At 35.7% G+C, this 27418-nt stretch overlaps 1 protein-coding gene across 27 annotated transcripts in view; it reads left to right on the top strand.

Moving 5' to 3' along the window:
- The window catches only part of ADGRL2 (adhesion G protein-coupled receptor L2), a 208514-nt gene that overhangs the window by 32799 nt on the left and 148297 nt on the right, over positions 1 to 27418 (top strand). For all 27 annotated transcript variants that reach the window (XM_081493828.1, XM_081493848.1, XM_081493830.1 and 24 more), the window contains one exon: positions 2928 to 3100. In XM_081493828.1, the coding sequence (XP_081349954.1) occupies positions 3028 to 3100 (73 nt within the window). In that variant the 5' untranslated portion in view covers positions 2928 to 3027. The remainder of the gene's footprint in view (positions 1 to 2927; positions 3101 to 27418) is intronic.

Genomic DNA, 27418 nt, shown 5'->3' with positions numbered 1-27418 from the left:
TTCCCTTAACTAACAGAGGTTTTCCTATCTTGGCAGCTGTTTCCTACAAAGCAGTCATCAGTCCCTGATTTCTTCTATTTCTTCCCACAAACAAGGACTCTTTCAAATAGCGGGTGACCAAAGACAGACTGATCTTGAATTGCTTGAAGAAAGTGGAAATATGTTCAAGAGTTGTGCATGTAGGCAAGCAGCCCATATGCATTACTTCATTGAGATAAAAGTACTTATTACAACCAAAATCTGGATAGTCAGGATTCTTTGCTTGAACTGGGAGCATTCCAAAGGCTGACTTAATTACTGCAAGTAACATTAATGCACCTCTTCCACATATTAAAATTATTCTAATTTCTTGATACAATCATTGACCAGTCTGTGGGATTTAAGAAACTGTTCATGATTGGCCTTTTAAATGTGACAGGCCATGAAATTATCTGACTTCTCTCTGTGCTTTATATAAAATAACTTGCAGTTTTAAGGCAGGTACTTTGTACAGCAGTTGTAAACGAAAGATTTACTTTTGGTTTTGTCTTTTGAATAGTCTTTGGGAACTCAGAGTGAAAAATGAATAGAGAACCAGCCAGTTTTGCAGGGTTGTATGCCACATGTTCTCTATCAGATTAATTTTTGATGTATCTTTCTTCTTTGTGTATTTTTGGCATATTGAAGAGGAAGCTTGCTTTTCCTTTTGTTATTGTTTTATATCTAAGAACATCTGAGGTGTTCTTAGAACTAGATAAGCCAGTTCTGATTCCTCTCATTATGATGCCTAATTTTGTCTTCACGGGTTTTAGAGAGAGCTGAAAAAACTAGGTTGGTTATGGATCATGGAAATATATATAGGGAAGCAGCTTTATCTCAAACTATAGGCATGATAAAATAAACTCGTTATAGACTCTCTTGCTAATTCCTTTTGTAGTTCTATGAATCTTCATATATAAATACTAGATAATAGCTTCAGGTTAATTTTTTATGTCCTTTCTGGTATGTTTGTTGGCAAAGCAAGACAATGACTTTATTGCTTGATCAGTGTTCCAAACCATTTAGAATCTGACCCTTTTTCCATTGAAGTTATATTGTAGGGAACTGATAGTAGAATATAGTGACCTGCTATAATAGAATCACATATGGTGCATTAAGAGGTTTCCCAGGTAGCTCAGCTGGTAAAGAATCTCCCTGCAATTCAGGAGACTCTGGTTCGATTCCTGGGTGGGGAGGTTCCCTTGGAGAGGGGATAGGCTACCCACTCCAGTATTCTTGGGCTTCCCTGGTGGCTCAGATGGTAACGAATCCACCTGCAATGTGGGAGACCTGGGTTAGATCCCTGAGTTGGAAAGATACCCTGGAGGAGGACATGGCAACCCACTGAGTATTCTTGCCTGGAGAACCCCAATGGTCAGAGGAGCCTGGCAGGCTGCAGTCCTTGGGATTGCAAAGAGTCGGACACAACTGAGCGATTAAGCACCGTGGCATGATGCCTTAAACATGTAGCAAATTCAGAATACCTTAACTGCTGTGAGATAAAAAGCTCAACATTAGGGGAAATTTGGTTTTTTAAATTTTCTTTATGCTTTAGAGATAGCATCCAAATTATGTAAGAGTTCATTTTGAGTTATAAACAACAACCTCATAATGTGGGTAGGTATACCCATCACTGCTTCACTTTAAAAAACTATTTGCAAAAGGTTAAGGGGAGCTTGGGAAAACTTTACAGGAAGAATTTGTACTTTCTTTCCTCTCAGACGCTAGATGAGGCTGGCTGTGTTTTGGAACTGCCTTCATAGTGTGTATATTGTAAGGCTGGTATGTACTCTGACTCCTCATGCTATGCTGCTGCTGCTAAGTCGCTTCAGTCGTGTCCGACTCTGTGCGACCCCATAGACGGCAGCCCACCAGGCTCCCCCGTCCCTGGCATTCTCCAGGCAAGAACACTGGAGTGGGTTGCCATTTCCTTCTCCAATGCTATGCTAGAAAGGAGTAAAACACTGCAGTAGAACCTAGCAAATGATCTGGTTTCATGTGATCCTGGGAACGTAGAAATGCTGATTAAATCACACCTGAGTTTTTGTATCCTCTTCAGTTGAAGAACTGGGCACTTAAAGGCTAGTCATAATTAGACTTGGCTCTTCGTTTTAGTGATGGTGATGCAAACTTGAAGATATATAACCATTATGGTCTAGGTTTTTATTTGGGTCCAGTGGATGGGTTAAACTACTCAAGGACATGGATTTGACCTTACTAAGTTTTATTGTAAGAAAAACTGATATATGAAAATCTAAAACTTTAAATATTTAAGAAACAATCAATCACATTATTAAATGATTCCTATGAATAACTAGCAGTCAGATAAATAACAGTTTGCAGTGTATTGTTTGGAATGTCATAATTATATAAGCTACAACCATATATTAAAAATTATACACCCTTGAGTAGACAGATAAACTGTTTCGTTATATCTGTGATCTACTTTACTAGATAACAGGATAAAATAGTAGATAATACTGCTGTTACCATCACTAGAAGCAAAGTATATGTATTTATGAGATTTTGTTGGAGGTATTGTATTAATATATTAAAGCTGGTAAAATGACTACTTTGTGGCATTGAAAGACAGTTATTTATTCTGGAATAACTTTAATCTTTCCAAGAAAAATTCATCTTTGGGAATTTATATAACTACTATGTACATACATATGTTCTGATTACCTTTAATTTGGGGGGCTTTGCTTGTTTTCAGAATGCAAGGCTCAGATATCCAGTGTATAGGAGCAGTTTCTTGTTGAATATAGAATCAAAATATATGCCATTTTTTTACACTGTGGAGAAGGAGGGAAGAAAGGTTGGAAAGAGGGGAGTTGTTGCTATTGTTTTTTCATTTTTTGTGACATTACAGGACCATAGAGTAAATGATGGATTTGTTTGTTTTTCAGATATGAGGATCAATGATGCAGACTGCTGGGTTCGATGAAGCTGGGCATTTATAACTAGATTCATTAAGGAATACAAAGAAAATATTTAAAGGGATCAATAATGGTGTCTTCTGGTTGCAGAATGCGAAGTCTGTGGTTTATCATTATAATCAGCTTCTTACCGAATACAGAAGGTAAGATACAGTTTAAATTTTTACTTTTTAAGTTCAGGAGAACTTAAAATATTCAATCTTCTTTTTTATGTAGGAGTGACTAGAATGAATATTTTTTATTATTTTAGAATTAAGCATTAAATAGATTTCCAGAATATCATATTCCTCTTCTGATGATCGAATTATTTTTTTACATAGCTGTATATTATAGAAAGTGCTAGAAGTCTAAATTTATATTTTACATATATTTATAAATATAATCATTATAAATAATCCTGAGAGAACTAACCAAAAGCTTTGTTTTGGTATATATTTTACATTTATTGACTAAATTTTTCCAGTAACATTGAAAATATTTCATGATAACTCTTTCATTTCATCTTTAGTTTTGTCTGCTTCTTAAGTGTGTGGTCATTGTTTTAAAACTTACGAATAATTTTTTTTTTTAATTTTCTGGAAAAAGTTGTTTTTTATTAGTGCTTCCTTTCTCATGTTATCTTTTTGAAGACAGACCTGATTTTTGAAGAAAAGAATACACTTAGAGGGTTAATGAACTAATTGAAACCATAATTACTATATGGATTTTCTGGTATCCATTATTTTCTGAGTCTTACATATTATTTCCATGTGAAAATGACACTCTCAGGTGCTTTTTACAGAGTAGGTCAGAAGTTAATGTGGCGCTAAAATATGTTAATTTTATGGCTAGTTGGTAGTGGTAGTCATTGTATTCAGTATGTAAAATCTGTGAAAGAAATGTACAGTCTCTGAGAAATGCATGTAGGGATTTTTTGTCACAATTAAATATTCTTGAAGAAAATGTCTTAGAATTTTAACGTTGGCTTTATATGTACTTTTAAATGGTCCCATCCCATTTATACCTATTAACAAAATAGTAGGTGGGAAAAAAAGAGGCATACTGTCAACTAATAGACAGTAGATTATTATTCCAGTGTCTTTGTAATAAGCTTCAAAATGTTAACATTTTTCTGTTCTAGCCCCTACTTTCAGTATATTGATATAACTTAATATATAATTCAGATAACTAACAAGTAAGTTGAGAAAAAATTTAAAATAAGAACTTCTGTGTTCAGGAAGTAAATAATGCTCACCTGGGTTTAAGTCACACATGAAAGTTGCAAATGGGTTAGTATTTTATTTTCAGAAGATATTGCTCTTTACATCAGAATTGAAAGATACATCAAATCTAACATTAAAATGTAGTGTCTGAATGAATAGTACTCTAATGATAAACAACAAGCAGAAACTGAGTTAATAATATCAATCTCTGGCTTGAAATTATGAAAATCTTGTGTGTTGTGTATAATTTTGCATCTGTTTTTTGGCGGGGAGAAAAACTAATTGAATTCCTGCTGTTATGTTTGAATGTTTTTATACATTTAAAAAGATTCCAGGTGTGGATCAATGGCTCATTGGTCCACATAATAAAAAAATTTCCAATGAAGATAGAGACCACTTTACTGACACAGTTGCTTTACTCAGCAGGGGGCTAGCAAACTAGCGACTTTTTCATGAGATACTGCGGTTTTATTTCTAGTGTCACCTCTTAGGTCAGGATTCAAATCTGCTGTTAAGAGAATTTCATTTTTTGGTGCATGAGGCCAGGGGGTGTTACTTTTGAAGCAGTTCCCTCCTACAGGTAAAAAGAACCTGAGAGGAACCCACACTGCTGGCTGTTAGCGTACACACAGTTACTGCACATGGCACTGTTAACAACATTGTTCCAGTGTCACATGGTTTTGTCTTAGAAAAAGTTTTATGTGACATGATAGACCTTTATTGCCAGCCAGCAGATAATGCTGTATAAACACGTGTAGAGAAAACCAATCAAAGTTAGGTATGAGAGCACAGGAAAGAAAATATGAAATTAACCTTTTAGCCATTGAGTTTCTTTGGGTCCCTTATGTGGTTGTTACCTTTTTAGATCTTACAGAGATGAGCACTCTTTGTGTCACCTCCTGAATCTTTGCTGATAAACTCAGATAAGCCTTTTTAGGTGGTTTCTTCCCTCCTTCCTCATTTATTGCGTGACTAAATTGAGCCAGTTGTTTAGGATTCAGACATGTGCAAGGCACGGTTCCTTCTCTTTAGGAGCTTGTGGTCTTGTGCGGAGGACTAAACCTCAAATAACTACTGGAGGTCTGCAGCAGGCAGGAAAGTGCTTGCCGGGGGGCCCATGATTGCCTTTCCAGTATTTAGCCTGCTTTTGCCAATCTTCTGATTTTTCAGTAAAAACCAGACATTAGATTTTTAAGTAGTAGCAACTAATTTAGATTAAAAAAAAAAAAAAGCCTGTGTATTGTGTTCAGCCAGGGACCGTGCCTTCCTTTTCAAGGCTTTCTTTTCTTCTGTTTACAGAAGTGTTTTACCTTAGTATATGATTTTAAAGACTTAACGTAATTGTAGATTTGTTTTACGTGTCTGTATATGAAAGGTAAATTTCCATATATGCAAGAAGGAATTACATATTTGTTCTCAGTCTAGGCATATATTATAGTTATGTCATGTTTTGTGTGCATGTTAAAGAGCAAATCACTAAGCTTATTTTTGTATGTTTTACCATGGTAAAAGCTAATTATATAAAGTCTTAATTGTTAGAATTAGCTTATCTTATATTGCTATCTGTCTGCATTTTTTTATCAGCTACTGTTTAATAGAATAAAATTTCATCCATTAAAATTTACTGATTTTTGCAAAGTAGGAACAATATTTTATTGTTTATTCTTGCAAGTCTTTCCTGTGTATTTTTGAAACTTATATTTGAAATTTTCAAGAAAAATGATTGATTATAAAAAAACAGAAAGTACTCTAAGTTTTTTTTAGAATTTATTTTACTCCCAGAGAACTAACCTCAAGCCTTTCAAAAATCAGTTTTGTTGAGAAAACTATTGTGTTTTCGTTCTTTTGGCCAGTTTTTATAAGACTAGTAACCCACTGTGGAATCATGTATCAGTAAGCAGGAAAGTAAATTGAATTTTTGTGTCCTAGAGAATTAAGTTATGCTATATAATGGAGCCCTAGCAAGTATAAGTCAAGATATATGAAGGCTTGCCAAAGTGACAAGTTACAAATAATAGCAGTTCTTCAGCAAAGTAGGCAATATGGATATCAGGTTGAGTTCTTTATGCAGTGAGTATGTAATTAGATTTCATTAGTTGAAATTTTAGTTAATTAACTCATTATATTGCTGCTTCTCCTTATTTCAAAGAAACTATTATGCCAGGTATAAATGCCAGATATGCCAGATACAGCTTCAAATATTTATATACATACACATATATATATATATACACACACACATACACATTAAGAAAATTTAAGAACATAGCTGTAGAAATAGTATTTTAGCAGCTTTTATTACATTTTAAATTTTCTAAGAACATTTTACAGTGACTTTTGTGTTAATGATGTCTCAGTAAAAAATGTTTGGCTATAGGATCTTTTTGCTAGTCAGGTAGCAGGAAAAATGTTGATCTAGGGGTCACATACGAATTTTAAAAACCTGTTTTGGCCCATAAATATTTTTTCAGACCTCTATTTATTTATTCCTTTTAATCTTTCATTCTTTTATTGGTACATACATATAATGAGCTGTTCAGAATTTATATTTACACACACACAGAAAGTCACCTTCACAAGGGCAAGGATCTTTTTTGTTGTTCATCGACATGCAAGTGACTAGAACAATTCCTGACTTACAGTAAGCAGTTACTCTATATCCATCACATGAATAGCATAAATCTTTAAAGAGGGTCATAGTCGCAATAGTTGAAAGCTTTAAACAATTGTAATAACAGAGTGATAAGTGTCATGATGGTGATATTTCAGAAGCATCGGTATAAAGGGTAGTTGAGTGGGTATGTATGTGTCTGGAAATGCTTCTAGCCTGAAGTGATGTTGATTCTCGAGCTGAATCTCAATATGAGCTGAACAAGCTTGGTAAAGACAATCGTGAGCATGGTAGTGGAGAAAAAAACCAACATAGAGAATAGCATGGATGTGGAATAAGTATTGCAGTGGTTCTTAAACTTGAGGAGCAGATGAATCACCTAGAAGTTCTTGAGTGGGGCCCACATATTTGCATTTCTGACAAATTTCTGGGATGAGGCTGATGTTGCTCAGCATCACACTTAAGAACCACTGTGATATTATATGTATATGGGTGGTTGAGGTAAGGTATATGGCATCATGGGTGTGGATATAAACTAATTTTAAAAGGTTTTTTCAGAAAAAGTTACAATTTACTTCACTGTGATTGAGAAGTAGTAACCAGTTATCTATACATTTTCATATGATTCATTATCCCTCTGATCAGGCTCCTTGGGCATAATTTTCGGCTTCAAAAGGGGATTTTTTTTTTTTTAAACATTGTACTAAGAAAGAAAACAAGTGAAAAATTGACTCCAGATTGAAAAAAACAGAACATATTTTCTGTTGAGGGTGAATGTTATATTTTCAACACTCCAAACCCCTTGCTTCAGTTTGTCTCTTCTCATTGTTATAACTATTTTCTCTTTTGCTGTTGTTGGGATTCACTACATGGCCATTGCATGATAATACTGAATTGACTTACTGTAGGGACTTTAGATTTCCCAGTCTAGCAAAATTGTCTACTTTTGTTCATTTCAGAATATGTGATTAGTTTAAAGCTAGGAGGTAAATTTTCAGCAAGGTACATGGGGATTTGGCTGTATGACTCCTATTAAACTTAATGGGAGTTATAACTCCCATTAAATTAATAGGAATTGTACAGCATATCTGTGTTCACTGCATGGCAAATATAACCTTATTTTTTTAATTTGCAAGTTATGTAAGTTAACACTGATTTGAAACAAAGCATTTTTTAAAATGATTTTATTTATATTTTTAGTGCAGATGAATGTGATTTTATTCCTTAAAAAAGTATCTAACTATATTGCTCTTAGGACACTTTAAATATTCTTTATTGTGTTATATGTGTGCAGGGTAAATTTATTTGCAGCAGCTTTCTTCTGCATAAATACTGATATAATTCTGTATCAAAAATATAAATATTAATGCCACTTACATATTATATGAAATTGCTTCTGATCTTTTAAAAACAAAATGCTGCAGAGTACTCCTACTAGGATTTTACCAGTTCTGATTATGACTCAAAATTAAAAAAAAAAACAAAAAAAAAACGATTAATCTATTTGTTGGAAACAGTGGCATGTTTAAGAAAGTTAATTTGGAATATACTTTGGTGATTTTAGATACCAATATTCAGTGTCCTAATATGCATATTTAATATACATGGAGATTAAGTTCTAGTGCTTGCTTATTGATTTTTTTTTCTTCTCACTTTTTCTTCTCTCTTTCCACTCTAAAATTAATCCTCTCTTGCTTCTTTTTCAAGTATTTGGAAAAGGTTAATTTGTCCATAACCTCTGTTGATTCACTAATAAGTCTATTGCTGGTGGAAAAGTGTTATAAATCAGTGTGTTACACACAACAGCCACCCAACATACCTCTATAACACTCTGTTGGCTGACTGTTTAATTTTTGTAAACTTTTGTGTTCTGACTGGAAAGACTGCATCAAAGATTTATTTGTTTAATTTATTTAATACATCTTTAAATTCATTTAATAAATCTTTAATTTATTTATTTAATAAATCTATTATGAAGTAATTTGCTAAAGTAAAGTGGTCATAAATTTGTCCATACAAAAGTGAATTTTTGAAATATTGATTTTATATTCACATTAGACATTTATCACAGTTATTGTTATAGTTTGAAATAATCAATAGTGTATTAAAGGTGGCTTAATTAAAAGCATAGGAGGTGTATAAAGCACCTTAATTTTGCTGAATGGTAATTGTGTTCATTACTCTGAAGTAATTTCAGTTTTGATGAATCTCTTGCCTCATTTTTGGAATTAATACACCTTTTCACTTTTTTTATGTACTGTGGTATTAGAGAATAAGATAATATAAATGATTGAGCACATCTGAGTATTAATGTAGAGCTATTTCTCTAAGAACTATTTATCTGACACGTTACTAAGGGAGTGTCTTACTGAAACATATGCTTGGTACTCTATGGTACTTTTTCTTTTCACCTCCTGCAATGACAGAGAATAACATATGACAGCCGTGCAGTCTACATTTATTAGACATCAATGTGGATTAGTGAATATCTCATGACATCTTTCAACCCTTTTCTTGAACTCCTTTGTCAACTTGAGAGAAGTGATTCCAGGAGAATACCTAGCCTTGGCCCTGGGATCTCTTGCTAAAATGTAAGGCTGAGAAGGGAATTCCATATCAGAGCTTCAGAGCTTTAGGAACCAAAACAACATTTATAATCCTTCCTTTGCAGCATGGGACTCTACTGAATTTGAGTTTTATGTTCACCATTATTCTTGCACTGAGGGTTTATTTTTCTTAAAAGTTTTCCCCTTCTCCTGAATACATTCTCATGAGAAAGGATACAAAATAAGAAAGTTAAGAATTTAAAACTGTTCATAATTCTAGGACCTAAATATAACTAACCACCATACAGTTCCCTTTGTTTCCCCCAACACACATGATAAAACAAAATTACAGTGTATAAAACAAAATTAGGTTCTTCCTTTCCATATACTGATTTTCTCCTTTATTATCATAACTTGTATTACCTTGTCATTATATATTTAGATAAAAGATTTTAACAGCTGCATTGTAATTTATCATGTATATGTCAAAACTGATTTAATACTCCCTCTCTATCTGTTGGCCATTTGAATGAAATTTCTTTTTAAGTAAATTAAATATCTATATAAATCTTTTTCATCATATTTGCTTATTTTCTGGGAGTAAATTTCTAGAACTCTGATTATTATATCAGGCATGTGTACATATTCCAAACTAGTTTTTGGAAAGGTTATACCCATGTTCACTTTGATTACTAATCTGTGAAATATCAGTTTTGTGCTTTACTGGCATTGATTTCACATTTTTAAAAGAATTAACAGTCATATAAAAAAAGATATTGTAAATTAAATTTGCAATTTGAGAGATAATTGTGAGGACAAAAACATTTTATATTTTTTTTTCCATTTTATAGGGATTTACTTATTGACTGGTTGTAATTTTGATGTGAATTTTTTGTTCATTACCTTTGCCGATTTTTCTGTTTATGTTGTTATAGCTATTCTTATTTTTTAAAATCTTTGATGATATAATTTTGTCATTTTTATTATAAAAATTGTATTTGCCTTTGAATTCATATTGATTAATTTTAAAAGAAAATTTCAAATATAATTTTATAAAATAACACTAGTCACAGATTTAACAGTTATCAATATTTTACTTTATTTGCTTTATTTACCCCCTTCCCCCCTTTTGTAACTTTTTGATGTTTAGCTCTTTTCTTTTGTGAAGTCTTCCATTATTTTTCCACTTAAAAATCTTGAGATTAAACGTTTATTCACTTGCATTTCCCTATGTTTCTTAAATGTTTTTATTTAAAATTTTAATCATTAGGAAATAACTTTGTTATAAGGTGAGAGCTAAGATTTCAGTTAATTTTAAAGGGAATAGACTAATATTAAATCATTTGAAATGAATCAGATTTTAACTAACAAAGTAGGTGAATTTGGGACATACCCAAGTTAAAAAATGGTAATGGAAAATAGTTTTTAAAAAAAGGAGAGGAAAAAAAAACATAATTTATATTTACACAGATTGAACTATGGATGAAAATGTTACTGTTCTGATTGCAAGAATAATGCTACTGAAATGATTTGTTTTTGCATTTAGTCTGTTTAATAAAGTTTGTTTCTAAGGGATTTTTGCTGTAAAATTGAGGGAGAGACTGGCAAGCAAAAATTAGGACATTAGTGATTAAAATGCCCTTTGAAATACCCTGTAGTGATATTCTTTATTTTGAGAATTTTGAAATATCAAGAAACACAACAATTTCATGGAAATAATAGGGGGATTCAGATAAAGTAGAGTTTTGTTTTGCATATAAGGACTTTCAGAAAACTAAGATCATGGCACCTGGTCCCATCACTTCATAGGAAATAGATGGGGAAATAGTGGAAACAGTGTCAGACTTTATTTTTTTGGGCTCCAAAATCACTGCTGATGGTGATTGCAGCCATGAAATTAAAAAACGCTTACTCCTTGGAAGGAAGGTTGTGGCCAACCTAGATAGCATATTTAAAAGCAGAGACATTACTTTGCCAACAAAGGTCCGTCTAGTCAAGGCTATGGTTTTTCCAGTGGTCATGTATGGATATGAGAGTTGGACGGTGAAGAAAGCTGAGCGCCACAGAATTGATGCTTTTGAACTGTGGCGTTGGAGAAGACTCTTGAGAGTCCCTTGGACAGCAAGGAGATCCAATCAATCCATCCTAAAGGAGATCAATCCTAGGTGTTCATTGGAAGGACTGATGTTGAAGCTGAAACTCCAATATTTTGGCCACCTCATGCGAAGAGTTGACTCATTGGAAAAGACCCTAATGCTGGGTAGGATTGGAGCAAGAGGAGAAGGGGACGACAGAGGATGAGATGGTTGGATGGCATCACTGACTCGATGGACATGGGTTTGGATGGACTCCAGGAGTCGGTGGTGGACAGAGAGGCCTGGCATGCTGCAATTCATGGGGTCGCAAAGAGTTGGACACGACTGAGCGACTGAACTGAACTGAACTGAACTTAATCAAAAAAGATTAAGTAGAATTCTCTTTTATTTTGCTGGCTATTTATAGAGTATTTCTTATATCGCTTTATACCTGTCTCTCTATCTAATGTGTCTGTGTGTGTGTGTGTGTGTGTGTGTGTCTGTTTGTATTAATCATTAGTTCTCTCTCCATTTACTGATTTTTCTTTTTCTCTTTGTAGTACTAAAATCTACAAAGGCTGCACGAGAAAGTGAATCAAGGGATATATGTATGCATATGCTTGATTCACTTTCTTGTGCAGCAGAAACTAACACAACACTGTAAAGTTATTGTATTCCAATAAAAAAAATTAACAAAGAAAAAATAAAATAAAATAAAATCTAAACCAGGCAGTACATATGCCTGATATTAAATTTAGGTTTTGATTAGAATCAATATAATATGTTAGTAAGAGTGTCCGGGACTTAATAACTTAGTCAAACACAGTAAAAAGGGTTGATGGGGCATTGCTGTTGGTAGTGGGGAGACAGCTCTTTGTTGGATTTTAAGCGACCCACTTTTATATGACAGAATGCTGTGGTGAGGTGATTGATGATGGCAGATTGATTCAAAAGTTGTAAGTAAAGTGAAGGAGACAGGTGGTGCAGGTTAAGTGCATTCTATTGTTTAAAGAAAGTACTTTTTATAATTTTCTTTTTTGATTGTTTGTAGTGAAAGTGAAAGTCACTCAATTGTGTCTGACTCTTTGCAACCCCATGGACTATGCATGGAATTCTCTAGGCTAGAATAATGAAGTGGGTAGCCTTTCCCTTCTTAAGGGGATCTTCCCAACCCAGGAATCGAACCCAGGTCTCCCTAGCAGAAAGAAGGGAAATGGGATCCAGTGCTAGGACAGGAAGACTCATCTAGGAAAGGAGAATGTGTATTTTGATACAGGGAGAGGAATGTTCAGGAAGGGATGTGTACGGGAGAAGAAATGTAAGGGAGGTCTTGCTGGATGTTTTTAATCTTCTTTAACTATACCAGTTCTCCTCAAAATTTAATCTACATATAATTCACTTTGTTGTTTAGTTGCTTAGTTGTGTCCAACACTTTATATGTGGTGTCTTAGTTGCTCAGTTGTGTCTGACTCTTTACTACCCCATGGACCATAGCCCGCCAGGCTCCTCTGTCTGTGGGGATTCTCCAGGCAAGAATAATGGAGTGGGTTGCCATGCCCTCCTCTAGGGGATCTTCCCAACCCAGGGGTTGAACCCAAGTCTCCCACATTGCAGGCTGATTCTTTACCATTGAGCCAGCAGGAAATTCCTTAATTCACTTGGAGAAACTGTTAATATGTAGATTCTGATTCAGGAATCTGGAATGGTCCTTGAGAATCTGCATTTCTGATAACCTCCCAGGTAATGCTGAGGCTGCTGATCTGTGAGAGGACGTCTGGATCAAGGAGTTTTAGGTATCAAAATATTTAGTCTAGAGAATCAGGTTTTGCATGACAGTGATTTCTACCTTTGCAAATTGGAAGTTTGTGTCTTACCTTACTTAACAGCACAGTTGAAATGTAAAAATATCATCACTTTCAGTTTTATACTTCATTTTATTTAAAAAAGGAGCTAAGCTACCTTGGAACTTTCCACTGAACTTTTATGCATTTTGTTACACTTTTAGTCCTATTTTATATGCTTTCTACTGACCTTTTATCTGATCATTTGTATTGAAAAATCCCTTAGTAACAATGCAGTCTGACCCTTACTCCCTCATATTTTCCTCTATTCCCCATTGATCTGGCCTACTTTCATTCTGTTACATGGAAACATCATTTTAATAGCATTTTACTAAAATAATTTACTTAAAGTAACATTATAAAGTCATGTATTACAAAGTGTATATTATTAATTCATTTAGGAAGAGTTTATATTTTACTAACTTTTCAAAGTCATCGTGTTTCAAAAACTAAGAATTGTCATTTTCACTTCAATGTTATCACCTTGACATGTTAACACCATAAAAGAGTGAGGATGTGAACCTATTGTTATCAAAAACAGCTCTGCTTAAGATCATCTAATGATTTTTCCATTTTCTAGTACTATGTATAATCAAAGCTTTTATTTCTTTATTATTAGTATTGGAAATAATTTTATTTTCTTTTCCTGTCAGAGATAAAGTTACTCATCTAATTTATTTTGGCTTTATGATAATACAGATCATAGATTACATTTATTTATTCATGAAGTTCATTAGATTCATTAGCTTTCTAAAGCCAGATAAAAGGTAAGTACATAGCAAATTTTAAACAGAGAATTCTATATAGGATTTTAGAGATCAAAATAGTTTTACAAATTTTTTTGGTGGAATTGAGGAATTTTAGACTTAAAATCACAACTTGGAGATTAGTTAGTAGTGTAAAGTTTTCAGTTTGCTAATGAAGAAACAGTCCTGCCAAGATTGTTCTTTGCCAAGCTCTAGTTACTGCCAGTCCATTTTTTTGTGTGTGTGGAACTTAGTATTTAGCCTCAGATCATTGGTGTATTTTTTTTAACTCATGAGGTTGTCATTCAGAATATTTCAGAAATATTTAAAGTATATTGCCTAACATTGTTTAACTTGATGGTGATTCAAATTGTTACTATTTCACATTAAAAACTGTACTGATTGACTTTATTTTGAAATATAAATAACGTATTACAGAAGGACCAATCTTGCTAACTCTCTGCAACTTTCAAATAATCTTCAGAAGTTATACAGCCACAGGCATACCTTTCTTACAAAAATGTTGTTATTTCTCTTTAAAAATACAAACGATTATTGAGAATGAATAACTACCCAGAACTCTGAAAAACTGAAAAAGCACAGTAATAATTTAAACTTTCACTGTATTTATCAATTGACAATGATTAGCAATCATTAGGAAAGCTGAGGCATGCCTTTGCAGCCCCTCCTTCAGGTATGGGTTTTAGTCCTTATCTTTTCCCTTTTGTTTCCTTAGGACAGGAAGCTCATTTAATTCTTAGCTTTGTTTTAGAGTTTAGGCAAATAAAGACTATCCCTGTTAGCTTTCAAAAGCTCTTACTTTTGTTGCATTAACGGCACTCAGTGTAGATTCTGTGATCCTGCTTTATTTACCAGAAAGCTTACCTTTGAGAGCTGCCACATTCTTTCAACTGTGTTGTTAATTGACTGATATCGAAGATTGAGTGGAAAACCTTTAGTGACAAAAGATTGGATATAGGTGTGACTCTAGTCTAAAGGCTGGTGAATCTTTGCTTCTTGATCCCATTTCTATTTGTACTAAAATACTAAATACAGACTAAAAGAACAAAGTACGTTTAAAAGCATTCAGAAATGTTAAGCAACAATAAAACTCTATAACCATTTAAATGGCAGCAGCTGACTATTTGAATTAACTTTGTGTTTGGCTTAATTTGGGGCCCTAATTATTCCTAACTTACACGTGAGTAGATTTCAATTATAATATCCTGTAGGGATTTGTAGCTAAGGCAACTAAAAAGAATCATTTTACATAAAGTACTTTTGTTCAACTGATTAGGCAAGTTAAAACGTAATGATGTAAAATTGAAACCCTTCTGACAAGGTCCAAACAAATGTTTCTAGTAATTTTGTTAAAAAAAATTTAACTAATTTTAATTTTAAATAATATTTTGGTCTTTTGGGAAGATAGACTTCATTGTAAAACAGATATAGATAGACACTGATGTGTCTTAAGATTACATGTTTTATGAAGTAGTGAAAAAGACATGGACAGATATGTCAATGGAAATATTCCTAAGTAATGTTTATTTGCTTTATAATCCTTGACATGTAGTTCGACAGCTTGAAATACATAGATTTAGAAAAATACAAATACAAATAACAAATACAAATACAGAGAAGCACCTCTTCTGTATCTTGGAATGCATTGCAAGATGCATTTCAGATCAGAGACTCATTTATAAATTTGAAATGCTATATACAAGAAGTGCAAGGATTCAGGGATGGTTAACATTGTGCTGCAGTCATAGATACAACACATATTTAACTTCTCTTTTTAAATACTTTCCCTACTGCAGAGCTCACAGTAATTTTGAACACTTTTTCCAGACTCAAACCACTGTATGACTGTTAATGCTAGATACTACTTTGGTTCCTTACTAATCTGTGTTATAGAGCAAAGTATTAAGAAAGTGTTTGTCGGCATCAATAAGACAGTTTTGAAGCTTAACAATTAACATTTCATTAGTCTCAGATGTTTAATGTTAGTCTAGCATAGTGGAGAGAGTTTAGAGCCAGCAGCTCTGTTCTCATTCTGTTTTCCCAGGTTCTCTGTGTCATCTATCCTGCAACCCCTCAACTCCTCTTTATCCTGTCTCTCCTCCCCTTCTTTACCTTTTCTTTCAGTTTATGGCACCCACTGCAGTAAAAAAAAAAAAAAAAAAAAAAAATCATTGTCAGTGTATCTTAATGTATATAGTGTGATACTTTTCAGCTGCTAAAACCATAAAAGTACACATTTCTACTATATATAGAGTGTACTCACTTGTTTTTCTAAATTGACAAGAGAAAGCAAAGGAGAGGGAGAGAGAGACAGCAGAGTAAACTTGCAAATGCTAAATAAAAAAGAAAGAAATTTAACTTAAATCTAGGCAGGTTTATTTTCCATATACTTCTATATGACCATATTTTGAAGAACTATTGATACTATATATAGGCAATTAAGTTAAATGTTATATTCTTATTACCTTCATATTTACATAAGAAATATAAGAACTGTGCTTATGAAGTACTATTGTCCTGGAGAATTCCATGGACAGAGCAGCCTGGCCTGCTACAGTTCATGGGGTTGCAGATTCAGACACAACTGAGCAACTAACACTTTCGGTTTTTGAACATCTATGTTAGTCATTGTCTTTACATGCTCTATGTGTATTATTCAATTGTCAATTCTATGACCAGTTTTTACAGAGTTAAAATCTAAAAAGTGTAGCATATAATTCAGACTTTGACTTCAGAGTGCAGTTTTCCTCCTGTAGCTTCAGCCAATCTATATTACTAATAATTCCTTAAAAACAATGCCAAGATATTCCACCCTCCTGCCTATTCAGTTCTCATTTGTTCTTTAGGATACTATTGGAAGGTAGTACCTTTAAAAGGAGACTTTTTCTCATTTAAACAGGAATTCTCTAAATTTACATAGCAGCACAGTTCAGTAGAGTAACTCACTAGTTACAAGTCCTTACTGAGCCCCTGAATGATTAGTATGAATAATGTGACTGGAAAGATACATTTTTATTTTATTTAAATGTTTGTTAATTTAAAATAGCCCCAAGTGGCTAGTGGCTACTATACTGCACAGAACAGTTTCTAGGTCTTTTCTTTGTTCACATATGGTTTTGTGTTTTTTTTTTGGGGGGGGTCATTTCTTATGTCTTTTTATGTTTTGGAGAATTCCTTGAAGTCAAGGACAATGTTTTACCTATTTAAATGTTTTACCTATTTATTTATTTTCCATAGTGGAAAAATATTTCAACTAGTTGGGAAGTAGTCAGGGAGTGTTGGTACCAAAGCAGTATTTAAAAAACATGCTTCATGCATGATATAGCACTTTTACTATTTATCACTGAAACCAATGTGGTGAGTTTGTGAATACGGGAAAGAATAACGTAGCTGTACCCATGTTATATGGCTTGAAGGAATGGAGTTTTTGGAACTAACAGCTGAGTATAAGTATACTTTAAGAATGAATGGTGGCAAACCTTAGTTGCTCACAGAAGCCTCAGTCCTTAGATGATTTTGATACTTCTTAAATTATCTGTATAGTAATAACTTTTATCTGCATCAGCTCATGGTGGCCTCTCTTCTCTAAATGGAGCTTCCCTCTCAAAATCCAGGGATTCCTTGATAGCTCAGACGGTAAAGAGTTTGCCTGCAATGTTGGAGGTGCGGGTTTGATCCCTGGGTCAGGAAGATCCCCTGGAGAAGGAAATGGCAACCGACTCCAGTATTCTTGCCTAGGAAATCCCATGGATGGTAGAGCCTGTTAGGCTACATACCATGGGGTCGCAGAGTCGGACATGACTGAGTGACTTCACTTTCACTTCTCAAAATCTAGTGATGAACCCAGCTAATATTGCCATTTGCTTTCTATGGTTTGAGAGCTTTCAGTTCAGTTCAATTGCTCAGTCATGTCCAACTCATTGCGACCCCATGGACTGCAACACACCAGGCCTCCGTGTCCATCACCAACTCCCAGAGTTTACTCAATTCATGTCCGTTGAGTTGGCGATACCATCCAACCATCTCATCCTCTGTCGTCCCCTTCTCTTCCTACCTTCAATCTTTCCCAGCATCAGGGTCTTTTCAGATGAGTTAGTTCTTCGCATCAGGTGGCCAAAGTATTGGAGTTTCAGCTTCAGCATCAGTCCTTCCAATGAATATTTGGGACTGATTTCCTTTATGATGGACTGGTTGGATCTCCTTGCAGTCCAAGGGACTCTCAAGAGTCTTCTCCAACACCACAGCTCAAAAGCATCAATTCTTTGGCGCTCAACTTTCTTCACAGTCCAACTCTCACATCCATACATGACTACTGGAAAAACCATAGCCTTGACTAGACGGACCTTTGTTGGCAAAGTAATGTCTCTGCTTTTAAATATGCTGTTAAGGTTGGTCATAACCTTCCTTCCAAGGAGTAAGCGTCTTTTAATTTCATGGCTGCAATCACCATCTGCAGTGATTTTGGAGCCCAGAAAAATAAGGTCATCCACTGTTTCCACTGTTCCCCATCTACGTGTCATGAAGTGATGGGACTGGATGCCATGGTCTTGGTTTTCTGAATGTTGAGCTTTAAGCCAACTTTTTCACTTTCCTCTTTCACTTTCATCAAGAGGCTCTTTAGTTCTTCTTTGCTTTCTGCCATAAGGGTGGTGTCATCTGCATATCTGAGGTTATTGATATTTCTCCCGGCAATCTTGATTCCAGCTTGTGCTTCATCCAGCCCAGTGTTTCTCATGATCTACTCTGCATGTAAGTTAAATAAGCAGGGTGATAATATACAGCCTTGACTCCTTTTTCTAATTGGATGCAGTCTGCTATTCCATGTCCAGTTCTAACTGTTGCGTCCTTACCTGCATGCAGATTTCTCAAGAGGCAGGTCAGGTGGCTTGATATTCCCATGTCTGAAAGAATTTTCCACAGTTTTTGGTGATCCACACAGTCAAAGGCTTTGTCGTAGTCAATAAAGCAGAAATAGATATTTTTCTGGAACTCTCTTGCTTTTTCGATGATCCAGCGGATGTTGGTAATTTGATCTCTGGTTCCTCTGCCTTTTCTAAAACCAGCTTGAACATCTGGAAGTTCACGGTTCACGTATTGTTGAAGCGTGGCTTGGAAAATTATGAGCATTACTTTACTAGCGTATGGATGAGTGCAATTGTGCGGTAGTTTGAGCATTCTTTGGCATTGCCTTTCTTTGGGATTGGAATGAAAACTGACCTTTTCCAGTCCTGTGGCCACTGCTGAGTTTTCCAAATTTGCTGGCATATTGAATGCAACACTCACAGCATCCTCTTTTAGGATTTGAAATAGCTCAACGGAAATTCCATCACTTCTACTAGCTTTGTTCATAGTGATGCTTCCTAAGGCCCATTTGACTTCGCATTCCAGGATGTCTGGCTCTAGGTGAGTGATCACACCATTGTGATTATCTGGGTCATGAAGATCTTTTTTGTACAGTTCTTCTGTGTATTCTTACCACCTCTTCTTAATATCTTCTGCTTCTGTTAGATCCCTACCATTTCTGTCCTTTATTGAGCCCATCTTTGCATGAAATGTTCCCTTGGTGGCCCTGATGGCTCATGGATAAAGAACCCACCTGCCAATTCAGGAGACTTGGGTTTGATCCTTGGGTTGGGAAGATCCCTTGGAGAAGGAAATGGCAACTCACTCCAGTATTCTTGCTTGGGAACTTCCATGGACAGAGGAGCCTGGTGGACTGCAATCCATAGGGTGGTAAAAGAGTCAGACATGACTTAGCAACTCGACAACAACAACAATTGTGAAGGCATCAGTTAAAAAGTGATGATTAATGAATATCTCTCATCATTTAGAACATTCTTGTGAGTTTGGCTTGTGCATTCTTCTTCTAGTAATCAAATAGATATCTGGTTTAACATGCTGTCTTTGTCTGTCTCTAACATAGGGGGAAAATAAAAGACAAAATCTTTGTTTAGTAGAAATTGCAGTAAACACACAGAGCACTGAAAGTGTTTTCTGTACTCATTAATTTTGGAAAAGAAAGCATTTGGCTTAGACTTGGGAGTTATAAAACACTGAACTTATACTAAATGGTGTAGCTGTAAATACTTTGTAATTAAAAGATTTGCTCAGAAAACTTAAGGAATTTTCATTGATATTTTGAGCATTCATTTCTGGTTTTAGAAATGTTAGTTTCTGAGGCTCACATCTAGTAGTTGATTATCACCTCTTGTTTTATAACAATAATGATGTCTCTTGAATGGAAACATTATTTTATCAACTTCATTCCTGACTGATTTATATTTATATTAGTAAGTCACTCCATTCTTAAGATGTAAGTTTGAAAAAAAAAAAAGAATTTTGTTGCCATTTCAAGGGTAGCTATAATAGGAAAGTTCCAGAAATGGTTGAGCTGTACCATGGCTTCATTACTGGGACAGATGGTTAATCATCCAAGTGATGACCTGGAAAGAAAGGTATAGAATCAATAGTTCCTCAAAATATGGTCGTATGAAAGCATCTGGAAAATAAACCTGCCTAGATTTAAGTTAAATTTCTCTTTCTTTTTCATTTAGCATTTGCAGGTTTACTCTGCTGTCTCTGTCTCTCCCCCTCTCTTTTGCTTTCTCTCTGTCAATTTAGAGAAAAAGTTAGTAAACTCTATATATAGTAGAAATGTGTACTTTTATGATTTTGGCAGCTGAAAAGTATCACACTATATACATTAAGATACAATGACACAGTGAATTTTTTTTTTTTTACCCACTTCATTAAATTATTTTTCTTAATGGTACATAAGTAAACTTTATTGGTTTTTGTTCTGCAGGAAGATCTAATACTTACTTCAGTTTTTCTGTTGGTGGGGTTGAAAAAAGTGCCCAACTATCAGTCCATTCCAAATGTGAGGAAGGCAGATGTAGCTGGTCCAGAGGAAAGAGTGTCTAGTTGGTGCATAAAAAATTCATGTCAGCATTTCGACACTGAATTCTTTTGGGGTATCTGTTATCACTGACTAGGAAACTGTTTCAAATTGACAGGCAGACAGAATGTTGTGCTGAATGTGTAAATTGGAATTATCACATATAGCAGTTCCCTTCACCAGGTGCCGACTTGGAACTCAGTTCTGCACTCATGTTGAGGGAGTGCCAGGAATAGTTTTATTTGCTAATTATCCCTCATCTCTTCCAATGTCTCGTGTTTTTGGTAAACAGCTTGCCCAGGTGTTTTAGGAATGCCTAGCAGGACAATGCAAGGCTGCAGGTGCTTATGTGGCAAGGAGATGCCTTACAGAACACTGAAAACATCTATATCCACGTCTGTGAAGATTATTGCTGTCCAGGGTTTTACTCCCTAAAGCAATGAAAACAATACTTGTCAGTATTTTGTTGGCCTGGAGATACTGGTGAGGGCAAAAAACTGGGGGTGTGTTTTAGGTTAGAACATTTCATGAGGCTTTGTGTTTGAGTCTCTGAAAACAAATAAACAGTGAAGTTTTCCAAGATTGTAAAAGATGAGATAAAATCAAGTGTTAAAGGAGTATTAAAAATATTTTTGTTTCTTCAGATGTTTTTATCTTACTGGAAGATTTACTATTACATGATATAATACTTGTTTTATTTTATTTAGAAAAAATCTTGTATAGTATAGTACTCTAATATTGAAAGCAAAATAGAGAATTTTTCATGTTTTATGAATTTATATCACAAGGTATTGCTAAGTACTGCTTAAATTAATTTGTGCTTGAAGCATTTACAATAGTGTTACTTTTCTTGAATTTTAATAACTTGGATCACAAAATTATTGTTAAATTAGTTCTGTTAATTGTGTTTTTGATTGTCATAAATAATTTTCTAAAAAGAGTTTATGATCTATCTATCCTTTGGACATTGAATTTTCTTAATACATTTTCCATTGTAGATTGCTTTTTCATTTTCTTTTTTCTAATCATTTTCCCATTATGGGAAGATAATGAAGTACTAAGTACTCAAAATGTGAAGATTTTTATGAAATTTCTTCTAGTTTGTCTAGAACTGTGAAAGTTATCATGGCTTTTCGACAGCCAGTCACATTTCAGTGATACTGGTGAACAGTTCACAGGATTTAACCTGTCAGCTTTGATTTAGGATTAGATATTATTGTCTTTTGTATTGAGTTAGTCTCTGTTTTTCCTTTCACTGACATATCCCATAGTGAAATTACATTTATACCAGAGTTTCCCATAGAAGTGAGAAAGGGTATATATTCAAAGGAAGAAAATTTTGGTATAAAATTCATTTGTTCAAATTCTGACTTTTATTAGCTATGTGAATTTGTGTGAATTGTTTCGCTTGAGTTTACATTTTCATTAATTATAAAATTAGAGAAATACCTGCTTTTTATAACTGTTGACACTTTCAAAAGTGATGTTAAAAATCATGTATTCATTAGTAACTATTGAACACCTGTCACATGCCAGGACTATGCTGTGTGGGAGGCATGGCTCTTGCCTTGAATAAACCTTGCAAAAAACTATGTTACCTTATAATACCTACAAGGGAACTAGAGAGAACTAAAGGTTTTCTGGCAGAGACACTTGAACACATAAGAACTGACCTGCTGAAGAATGAAGCATTCTGGGAGAGGGACTAGCGTGTGTAAAAACATTGCCACTGAAAAATGTGAATTGCAGGTGATTCAGTGTGTTTCCAGAGAAGGCAATGGCACCCCACTCCAGTACTCTTGCCTGGAAAATCCCATGGACGGAGGAGCCTGGTAGGCTACCGTCCATGAGGTCGCTAAGGGTCGGACACGACTGAGCGACTTCACATTCACTTTTCCCTTTCATGCACAGGAGAAGGCAATGGCAACCCGCTCCAGTATTCTTGCCTGGAGAATCCCAGGGATGGCAGAGCCTGGTGGGCTGCCGTCTATGGGGTCGCACAGAGTCGGACACGACTGTAGCGACTTAGCAGCAGTAGCAGCAATGTGTTTCCAAGGTGAGAGGTGACAGGAGGTAGCATTGGATGAAGAATATGGGACATGGCTAAGATCATGTGAAAGAGTTAGGATTTTATCAGATAGGTAACAGATAATTTCAAAGGTGATTTTGTCATAAGGGTAACAGATAATTTGAAAGGTAATAGATTTTGGTTTTAGAAGTGTTTAGGTTGAATGGGTTGACTGCTGAAAAGCAGAAAGAACTTTGAGTAAGTTCCTATAGTCATACAGTTAACTTGAAAAGTGAAGTAGGCAGAGTATAAACAAATGAAATAAAACTATAAAATGCATACTTGTCTAAAGTAGCCAGAGGCTACTCAGCTTCAGGTTATTAATTTGTTATTATTTGATATTTTGTCAAAGTGAGTATGTCAGTTGATCTCTTTTTTTGCCCCCAAGAAAACTCAGGTTGGTTTTAAATGTTACACCTATGTATTGATGTATTGTTGGCAATACAACTTTGAATTGTTGACAGTTAATTCAAACACTGAGGGAGCAAATGAAATGTACCTGTCAACTAGATTCATCCTGTGGTCTGCCCATTTGTATCCTTTTTCTTATGATCATTTAGATGACAGTGATCTAGGTGAGAAAGAATTAGGCAGTGGCAAAATTTCCAATGGGATTAGATAAAAAGGAATGAATTGATGAGATTTCAGAAGGAGAATTGATGGGATTTGGCAAATCACTGATGAGGAAAAGAATTATCTCTTCAAGTTGCTGGTAGTAAAGAATGGAGAATAATGGGTGTGTGGGAATAAAATAAACTGGACTGAATTCAGGGAAACTGCCTGGCTGGCTTGCCCTGTGGGATTTAGAAGATAGAAGAAAACTGATCATCATATCCAGCACAGATCCAAGATGTGGTGTAGCAGGAGTCTGTGGGACTCTGCTCATTTGCAATAGGTTTCCTTTGTATCTGCCTGCTCTTCGCCTAACTACCCACTGGGATTTCTTTCCCTCTGCTCTTTCTTTTCCTTATCTTTTTTTCTCTTTGCCTTACTCATAGTTTCTGATCCCTCACATTTTATCTTAGTATGGTATCTTGTGTAATCCATTCAGCCTTGATCCATCATGCATCTTCAGCTTTTTCATTAATCCTGAAATTGCCTCTTGTTTCCCAATTCGATTCTTGAAAAAAGGGAAACTCATTGGCCTCACTCCTATCTATTCATGGAGCCGTATGATACACTGTTCTTGGGATCATGACTGGCTGCGCTTGAGTTGAAGACCCACATCTTGATCAATTGTGTCGGGTTGTTGGTATGATCTCATAGTTGGGTTGGTTTGCCTTGTCACCAGTGCCTATGCACCAGACTGTTTTCAGTTAGAGCAAACTTGGTGCTCACAGAAATAGCTATTTATATTAAGGAATGGTGAGTGATAAATGTGGGGAGTCTAGTTGCATCCAGAATTCATCAAGATAGGAAATACATAAAGAGAAATAGATTCGATGGACAATTTGTATAGTCAGTTTAATGAAGTTACCACCATTAAAAATGTAAGTAATAATAGTGGGCTCAGACCTTGACAAACTTATCAGTGAGGCATAAATACAGAATTTAAAAAATATAAGAATTAGAAATTTACATTTAACTTTTCATATGGTCTTATGAGTCAGCTCTTCACACCAATACTTTGGCCACCTGATGCAAAGAGCTGACTCATTAGAAAAGAACTTCATGCTGGGGAAGATTGGAGGCAGGAAGAGAAGGTGATGGCAGAGGATGAGATGTTTAGATGGCATCATGGGCTCAGTGGACATGAATTTGAGCAAGCTCCGGGAGATGGTGAAGGAGAGGGAAGCCTGGCCTGCTGCAGTCTATGGGGTCACAAAGAGTTGGATGTGACTGAGCGACTGAACAACAGTGGTCTTAATAATGGGCTTCCCTGGTGGCCCAGTGGTAAAGAATCCACCAACAATGCAGGAGACTTAGGTTTGGTCTCTGGATTGGGAAGATCCTCTGGAGAAGGAAATGTCAGCCCACTCCAGTATTCTTGCCTTGGAAATAGCATGGACTGAGGGGCCTGGTGGGCTATAGTCCATGGGGTCACAAGAGTTGGACACAACTTAGCTACTAAACACACATGTGGTCTTAATATTCCATAAGCCTATTATATGAAGCTGGGTCTAATTATAAAATAATAAACATGGATAATCCAAGTATATGCCCTGACCAGTAATGCTGAAGAAGCTGAAGTTGAAAGGTTCTATGAAGACCTACAAGACCTTCTAGAAATAACACCCCAAAAAGATGTCCCCTTATAGGGGACTGGAATGCAAAAATAGAAAGTCAAGAAACACCTGGAGTAACAGGCAAATTTGGCCTTGGAGTACAGAATGAAGCAGGGCAAAGGCTAATAGAGTTCTGCCAAGAGAACGCACTGGTCATAGCAAACACCCTCTTCCAACCACACAAGAGAAGACTCTACACATGGACATCACCAGATGATCAATACCAAAATCAGATTGATTATATTCTTTGCAGCCAAAGATGGAGAAGCTCTATACAGTTAGCAAAAACAAGACCAGGAGCTGACTGTGGCTCCCATCATGAACTCCTTATTACCAAAGTCAGACTGAAATTGAAGAAAGTGGGGAAAACCACTAGACCATTCAGGTTTGACCTAAATCAAATGCCTTATGACTATACAATGGAAGTGAGAAATAGATTTAAGGGACTAGATCTGATAGAATGCCTGATGAACTATGGACGGAGGTTCATGACATTGTACAGGAGACAGGAATCAAGACCATCCCCAAGAAGAAGAAATGCAAAAAAGGCCAAATGGCTGTCTGAGAAGGCCTTACAAATAGCTGTGAAAAGAAAGGAAGTGAAAAGAAAGGAGAAAAGGAAAGATATACCCATTTGAATGCAGAGTTCCAAAGAATAGCAAGGAGAGGTAAGAAAGCCTTCCTCAGTGATCAGTGCAAAGAAATAGAGGAAAACAACAGAATGGGAAAGACTAGAGATCTCTTCAAGAAAATTAGAGATACCAAGGGAACATTTCATACAAAGATGGGCTCGATAAAGGGCAGAAATTGTAGGGACCTAACAGAAGCAAAAGATGTTAAGAAGAGGTGGCAAGAATACACAGAAGAACTATGCAAAAAAGACCTTCACGATCCAGATAATCACGATGGTGTGATCACTCACCTAGAGCCAGACATCCTGGAATGTGAAGTCAAGTGGGCCTTAGGAAGCATCACTATGAACAAAGCTAGTGGAGGTGATGGAATTCCAGTTGAGCTGTTTCAAGTCCTGAAAGATGACGCTGTGAAAGTGCTGCACTCAATACGTGAGCAAACTTGGAAAGCTCAGCAGTGGCCACAGGACTGGAAAAGGTCAGTTTTCATTCCAATCCCAAAGAAAGGCAATGCCAAAGAATGGTCACACTACCGCACAATTGCACTCATCTCACACACTAGTAAAGTAATGCTTAAAATTCTCCAAGCCAGGCTTCAGCAATATGTGAACCATAAACTTCCAGATGTTCAAGCTGGTTTTGGAAAAGGCAGAGGAACCAGAGATCAAATTACCAATATCCGATGGATCATCAAAAAAGCAAGAGAATTCCAGGTAAACATCTATTTCTGCTTTATTGACTATGCCAAAGCCACCGACTGTGTGTATCACAATAAACTGTGGAAAATTCTGAAAGAGATGTGAATACCAGACCCCCTGATTTGCCTCTTGAGAAACCTGAATGCAGGTCAGGTAGCAACAGTTAGAACTGGACATGGAACAACAGACTGGTTCCAGATAGGAAGAGGAGTATGTCAAGGCTGTATATTGTCACCCTGCTTTTTTAACTTACATGCAGATTAGATCATGAGAAACACTGGGCTGGATGAAACATAAGCTGGAATCAAGATTGCTGGGAGAAATATCAATAACCTCAGATACACAGATGACACCACCCTTATTTCAGAAAGTGAAGAAGAACTAAAGATCGTCTTGATGAAAGTGAAAGTGGAGAGTGAAAAAGCTGGCTTAAAGCTCAACATTCAGAAAACTAAGATCATGGCATCTGGTCCCATCACTTCATGGCAAATAGATGGGGAAACAGTGTCAGACTTTATTTTGGAGGGCTCCAAAATCACTGTGGATGGTGACTGTAGCCATGAAATTAAAAGAACGTTACTCCTTTGAAGGAAAGTTATGACCAACCTAGACACTATATTAAAACGCAGAGACATTACTTTGTCAACAAAAGTCTGTCTAGTCAATGCTCTGGTTTTTCCAGTGGTCATGTATGGATGTGAGAGTTGGGCTATTAAGAAAGCTGAGTGCCGAACAACTGATGCTCTTGAACTGTGGTGCTGGAGAAGACTCTTGAGAGTCCCTTGGACTGCACAGAGATCCAACCAGTCCATCCTAAAGGAGATCAGTCCTGGCTCTTCATTGGAAGGACTGATGCTGAGGCTGAAACTCCAATACTTTGGCCACCTGATGCGAAGAA

This window comes from Giraffa tippelskirchi, chromosome 5 (assembly GCF_054371585.1).
Source record: "Giraffa tippelskirchi isolate mGirTip1 chromosome 5, T2T-mGirTip1v1.2.pri, whole genome shotgun sequence".
NCBI classification, from domain to species: Eukaryota; Metazoa; Chordata; class Mammalia; order Artiodactyla; family Giraffidae; genus Giraffa; species Giraffa tippelskirchi.
This window is presented reverse-complemented; position numbering and strand designations above follow the sequence as displayed.